At 34.4% G+C, this 7,140-nt stretch overlaps 1 protein-coding gene across 1 annotated transcript in view; it reads right to left on the bottom strand.

Moving 5' to 3' along the window:
- Positions 1 to 7,140, bottom strand: part of LOC108736187 (eye-specific diacylglycerol kinase) — a 275,242-nt gene that overhangs the window by 40,576 nt on the left and 227,526 nt on the right. The window contains exons 5-8 of the mRNA XM_025981393.1: positions 6,427 to 6,556; positions 6,179 to 6,306; positions 5,879 to 6,022; positions 5,458 to 5,667 (exon numbers count right to left, since the gene is read on the bottom strand). Coding sequence (XP_025837178.1) covers positions 5,458 to 5,667; positions 5,879 to 6,022; positions 6,179 to 6,306; positions 6,427 to 6,556 — 612 coding nt within the window. The remainder of the gene's footprint in view (positions 1 to 5,457; positions 5,668 to 5,878; positions 6,023 to 6,178; positions 6,307 to 6,426; positions 6,557 to 7,140) is intronic.

The raw sequence follows: 7,140 nt of genomic DNA, 5'->3' as shown, positions 1-7,140 counted from the left end.
CTTTCAGGAATCGTGGGAATGGGTGGGTGGTGGTTCGGGTGAGAAAGATGAGACGGACGAAATGAAGACAGAAGAGAATGAAAGATTATCTGTGGAATATTACTGCCTCAGCATTTGCCTAAGTGATCCAAGGAAACCACAGAAAAACTTGGACCAAGGCAGACGGACCGGACTTAAATCACAACTTAAATAGTTTGCACAAGAATAGGTAACGCCCCTAAAGTAAACGGATCTCTTGGTCAACGCAGAGAAAGCCCGACGTGATGTAGTTGGCGAATTGGACTTTCCCAACGTTTGATACCTACTTGAAGGTTGTAACAAAGAGGACCGAAAGTTGTTTGTAAGCACAATTTGATGTTACATATTTGCAACAGAAATCAGAACATAAAGACATAAAACGAAAAATAAATACAAACCAAAACCACGACAAAGAATATACAAATAACGAAACACATCGACACCGAGCAACATGTACACTCTTGAATTTAAATTTTCAAAATTAATGCTTAGTTACTGATGGATATATTGTTCTAGTACCTAGTAGTTTGTCGCTGTTATCAAAATATGCCTCTGCGGCGTATCGATCGCCACTTGCGCCATTCGTTCGTAAAAGTATGGTCAAATTGCTCGATGCTATTATGAATCGCTATAAGTAATTTGTCCGTAGAAAAACTGAAAGTTTTGGCAAAGCCACAATTTAGAAAAATAACGGCGCCATTGAACCGATGTTTTCTATTGACTTAAAAAAAGTTTTCTGTCATCAATATTTCCGCCTATTCACCGCTTTGATTTATAGCTTTCTCTCGTTTGACAATATTTTATAATATTTGGGAAATTCCCTACAAACGTATGACATTTACATACGAAATCCATGCGCGCAAATCACTTTAAGATAGATCATCAAGTTGGTCAAAACAATATTATGTTCATGTGGCAGAATCCTAATTTTCACTCTTCAAAGGCTGTCTCCCGCAAGGACGCTAAATCCATAATCTCAGTTCTCCTGTTCGACACAAATCTTGCAGTTATATCTTGAGTATCAAAATTAATTCAGCGGTCGTATTTATATTTGGAAACAAATTTAAATTTATATTTTAGTCCCTTAACAGTTAGTTCAGGAAACCGGTTTAGCCATTTTGATGTGAACGATAAAGATGGGTTCAGACCACAATTTTTCTTCGTTGATGTGATCTAGTAGTAAGTGCGTTCGTTATACATATATTTTTGCTACTTTTATTACGTATTATTTATTAAACCGACTCCTGGGTGAAAACCCCAATTCAATCTTACAGATAAATTAAAACTTGAGTTTAACCAACAAAATGGTTAAAATTCTGTAAATTTATGCAAAGAAAAGAAATATCTGTTTTCATGTAATAATTCTCGTAGAAACGCAAATTGTTTTAAATTGCGTTGCTAAGAAGTAATAATGCTTATGTAGATGCATGAGACATATATATACGTTTTGTATTATGTAGTAAATTGAATACTAGCAGAAACATGAACGAATGGGATAAATTTATATAGTTGAAAACTTGTCTTTGTTTGTATGGAAGTACCAGGTTCTAGAGTTTCTGTTTGAATCTAAGTGGATTATAATTATATTTTTAAAAGCCAAATAGTACTTTCGTTTTGTGTTTAGAAGTTGTCGACATTTCGAACTGATCACAGTTTGATTAGTTAGAAACATTATTTATTAAAAATCTGATCTACATTCACATTGAATACTTCTGGAGTTAAAATGTAGTACAAACTTTTTCTTTTGTTGTCCTAACTAATATTATAAATACGAATGTGAGCTTGTTTGTTTGTTACGATTTTACGCCATAACTACTCAACCAATCATAATGAGATTTTGTACACACATTGTCACGGGTAGAGGAAGGAACATAGAGTCATCCAGAAAAAAACTGCTTTTCCCGAGGGATAGAAAAAAATTAGTTTTACAATTCATTTCAAACGGTTAAAGATGTGACCTTGAGAAAACCCACGCGAATAGAATGAGCAAGACAGAAATACTTTGAAATTTATCAAGGCTCATCCAGATAAAAGGAAGGGGCATATTTCTAATTGTTTGAAATGAGTTGCATTTGGCGTCCGGTAAATCAACTGGGCCTATGATAAAACCTAGTTTTCATATAAATTAAGAACTGATAGTTACTAGAACTTTTCAATTAAAAATGGATCACTGAGTATTTATTTTTGTTTGTTATATGGCGCCTTACTTTCTTTATTGGATTGAAAAATAAAAAGGAAAATATATTTCAAGAATCGGATGACATTTTTTGGAAGACTCTGTATTACTGTCATTTTTCTTAATCCACAGTTCAAATATGAAAATCTGGTAAAACAAAATCAAGCTTGCCAGGTACGTATTTGTTACAAAACACATTGACGTAAATCTGAACTGGTTTTGACCATTTATTCAAGTGTAACTCAAAAGTGAGCAAGATTTCTACGAACACTACTCAATCAAGGATTATCGCCTGTCAAAGATGAATAGTGCCTAACCAACGTTTCATTTTCCGGAACGGGGATAAGAACGAGAACCCTAATAAACTGACACATTTCAACCTCGAGGGCACCGTTTTTATCAACCAACGCTCGTCTTCGGCAAGCTTGCAGAGGAAACTGAACAGTCTAAAACGAATAAATGCTCGCGGAAATATTACATACTATTCATTCTATGTGGATATTTTGTGTTCATTGTCCCCTTATGTAGAATATCCATAAAGATAGGATAAAGGATAGCCGTATTTCCTATTTATGTATCTGTATGGAAAAAGAGGCAGAAAGGTGGAACAGAATACTGATAAGCAACAACATTCATTTTTATCGTACAAATTTTCTCATTTTATGAGTTTTAAAAAATTAGGGGAAACTAGTAGTCGATTTTCAATATCTGGGAAGTCAGATAAATGAAGATAGAAAACGTGGTATAGCAGGGCTGAAAATAAAAGTTAGAAGATGAAAATACCATGGATACAGGTAAGAAAAATGAGTAGATATTAGAATACATGAGAACAAAGAAAACAGAGAGATAGAATGGTAGGGCATAAAAGTTAGAGATCTATACATTAGTTCACTATTCCCAAATAATTAAAAGATGAAAGGTTTTGTAGTTTTCCGGAAATTTGATGTTTGACTCAAGACAGGAAGGAATGGAGGTGCGTGTCCAACCAAACCCAAAAGAACTGCACCCATTCATTGAAAATGAATCTTCTATTGATTTTTATTTTAAGTCTGGTACTTGCTTTCAAACGATTCCTTCAACCAATAAATCGGCAGTAAAGAAACCTTCAAAGATTTTTTGAGTTATTTCTGAATTATTACACAATATGTTCTTGTATGATGTTCTATTGAAACTGTTAAATATGGATCACAATTTCGGATTTGTATGATCACTTCGGCATCCCATCTGTAGTTCAGATAGAATTCAGATAAATCAAGCTGCAGCTGATTAAATGATAGATTTAAGTAAATATTAATTGCATACGTCATCATCTTTCGGAAACAGCAGATTTAGTTTGATAGTACAGGGACCTTTATACCTATAATTGGTATCCAAATCCAAGCTCAAAGTATGGAGNAGCAAGACAGAAATACTTTGAAATTTATCAAGGCTCATCCAGATAAAAGGAAGGGGCATATTTCTAATTGTTTGAAATGAGTTGCATTTGGCGTCCGGTAAATCAACTGGGCCTATGATAAAACCTAGTTTTCATATAAATTAAGAACTGATAGTTACTAGAACTTTTCAATTAAAAATGGATCACTGAGTATTTATTTTTGTTTGTTATATGGCGCCTTACTTTCTTTATTGGATTGAAAAATAAAAAGGAAAATATATTTCAAGAATCGGATGACATTTTTTGGAAGACTCTGTATTACTGTCATTTTTCTTAATCCACAGTTCAAATATGAAAATCTGGTAAAACAAAATCAAGCTTGCCAGGTACGTATTTGTTACAAAACACATTGACGTAAATCTGAACTGGTTTTGACCATTTATTCAAGTGTAACTCAAAAGTGAGCAAGATTTCTACGAACACTACTCAATCAAGGATTATCGCCTGTCAAAGATGAATAGTGCCTAACCAACGTTTCATTTTCCGGAACGGGGATAAGAACGAGAACCCTAATAAACTGACACATTTCAACCTCGAGGGCACCGTTTTTATCAACCAACGCTCGTCTTCGGCAAGCTTGCAGAGGAAACTGAACAGTCTAAAACGAATAAATGCTCGCGGAAATATTACATACTATTCATTCTATGTGGATATTTTGTGTTCATTGTCCCCTTATGTAGAATATCCATAAAGATAGGATAAAGGATAGCCGTATTTCCTATTTATGTATCTGTATGGAAAAAGAGGCAGAAAGGTGGAACAGAATACTGATAAGCAACAACATTCATTTTTATCGTACAAATTTTCTCATTTTATGAGTTTTAAAAAATTAGGGGAAACTAGTAGTCGATTTTCAATATCTGGGAAGTCAGATAAATGAAGATAGAAAACGTGGTATAGCAGGGCTGAAAATAAAAGTTAGAAGATGAAAATACCATGGATACAGGTAAGAAAAATGAGTAGATATTAGAATACATGAGAACAAAGAAAACAGAGAGATAGAATGGTAGGGCATAAAAGTTAGAGATCTATACATTAGTTCACTATTCCCAAATAATTAAAAGATGAAAGGTTTTGTAGTTTTCCGGAAATTTGATGTTTGACTCAAGACAGGAAGGAATGGAGGTGCGTGTCCAACCAAACCCAAAAGAACTGCACCCATTCATTGAAAATGAATCTTCTATTGATTTTTATTTTAAGTCTGGTACTTGCTTTCAAACGATTCCTTCAACCAATAAATCGGCAGTAAAGAAACCTTCAAAGATTTTTTGAGTTATTTCTGAATTATTACACAATATGTTCTTGTATGATGTTCTATTGAAACTGTTAAATATGGATCACAATTTCGGATTTGTATGATCACTTCGGCATCCCATCTGTAGTTCAGATAGAATTCAGATAAATCAAGCTGCAGCTGATTAAATGATAGATTTAAGTAAATATTAATTGCATACGTCATCATCTTTCGGAAACAGCAGATTTAGTTTGATAGTACAGGGACCTTTATACCTATAATTGGTATCCAAATCCAAGCTCAAAGTATGGAGTTATGAGCAAAACCGTTTCCATAAAAATCATCATAACCTATCCCCCTTGGTTGATAAAAATGTTCATCAAAACCCACCGAGTAGCATATTCTTTATTTTTTTTAGATAGAAATTAGCAATGAACAAGTCTATAGTATGTTGTTTATTTTAATTTTATGAAAATACTTAGATATAAACCCCGAAATATTTTTTTGGATCGTTCTTACATTTTACCCAACATTCATCCTTAAATAATGCGAAATAAAAACGAAAAGTATTGAAGAACTTTATAAGAGACTTACCCCTCCCCATCCTAATGCTCGTGCCAAATCGTTGCCAGTGCCTAATGGAAGAACTCCAACCGCTGGAGCTGGAGATATGCCGATTTGGTCGATGACACTTAAGACCCATCCAACAGTACCGTCACCACCACAGGCCAAAACCCGAAGGTTCGGCACCTTCTTGAACAGTTCCAAACCCATCTTGGGTCCACCTTGTGTTAGGTCAAACACCTAACAACAAATAATAATCCTACAGGGATCTATATTTTCGTTTTTACTATAAGTAATGTCCTAGCATTTATCTTTAAATTTATGCTCCTTTATGCATGTTTGCAGGACGATCAATAAAAAAAGGATGAGAAACGATAGCAACAGAACATAAGTAGTAGTAGTAATAAAACTTGCCGTGAGTATTTGATATAGTTCTTAAATAATGGAATACCTGTCTGGGATTGAGTAGCCATTGGAACTTCTGCAGTAGTTTAGTACCTTGATTGCCCCCTGATTTGGGATTTATAAATACTATCACAGGCGTAACTGTTTTTGATGGTATAGGCTTGATTACAAATGCTTTATGGTCCTTATCCTATAAAAGAAACAAACAAATGTTAAAATATGAATTTGTGAAGGGCATAATTGAAGGAGACGAAGTTGTTTTCGATTGAATACGTTGTAAAATGCAAAAAATGGCTTTTGGCTTCTATTTCAGTATAAAAAACAGACAGAAAGTATCCCAAAGTACCTTTTCTTTATTCCGTCGTTTGCTCGACGAATTTTTCTTCGAAGATTTCCTAAGGCTGGATTTAAAGTTCCCTTTGCCAGGTAACTTGATAATCCACGAAGGAGGAACTATAATACTGCTATGTACACCTGAAACAAACCACAAAAAATAATGTCGGAAGTAAAAACATTTCCTCACAAGAATATTGAATTTCCGTTACGCTGTTTGTTTGACAATTTGATTTATTGATTCAATCCGTTTGAGCTTACCTAAATTACATGCTTCTTCCATACGATGGGACCCGAAACAAGTTTCTTTGTTGTGGAAAGCCACTTTGCACCAAGAGCAATTTATTGCAACGATTTCTTTAGCGCCGAATGATAATTTCGATTGGAATGACTGGAACAAAATACAATAATTAAATTAAAAGCCACTAAAAGTCATTCAGATGGGTTTCACATAAACCTCCATACATATAATGAGATATTGCGTTACGTTTTACAATCCAATCCAATAAGTAAATTGGTACCTCCATTGAACCGTTTAGTGATATTATACCAAAGGTGATAAAGCTTACGTCCGAGAATTGCAAATTGGTATGCAACCTAGCATCGATTCCGTGAAGATGAACAGTTACAGTTAATTATATGTTTGGAGCACGACTCTGTATAGGTGTGGAACATGGATAGTCGAAGGGGGAAAATAGAAAAAGCTGGAAGATGTGGCGTTAAATGCGGACGATGAAATATGAGATATTGGAAAAGGTAAGAGAACAAACAACACCTTGGAAACCAATAAGGAAAAGAAGTACAGGTCCGACGAAGGAAGATGGCGAGCGGTCGCGCAGGTATTTGCCCATTTATGACCTATTTGGGTAAGTCACTTGGAACCGATACACAAATAAGCTTTCAGTAGGCGTAAATTATAGTATTAATACAGATAGGACAGTAGCGTACTAGAAAATAATGTAAAAACATGACTTA

The sequence above is a fragment of the Agrilus planipennis genome, unplaced genomic scaffold, assembly GCF_000699045.2.
Source record: "Agrilus planipennis isolate EAB-ADULT unplaced genomic scaffold, Apla_2.0 scaffold100, whole genome shotgun sequence".
In the NCBI taxonomy this organism is placed as follows: domain Eukaryota; kingdom Metazoa; phylum Arthropoda; class Insecta; order Coleoptera; family Buprestidae; genus Agrilus; species Agrilus planipennis.
The sequence above is the reverse complement of the archived record's forward strand: the minus strand, read 5'-3'. Positions and strand labels throughout refer to the sequence as shown.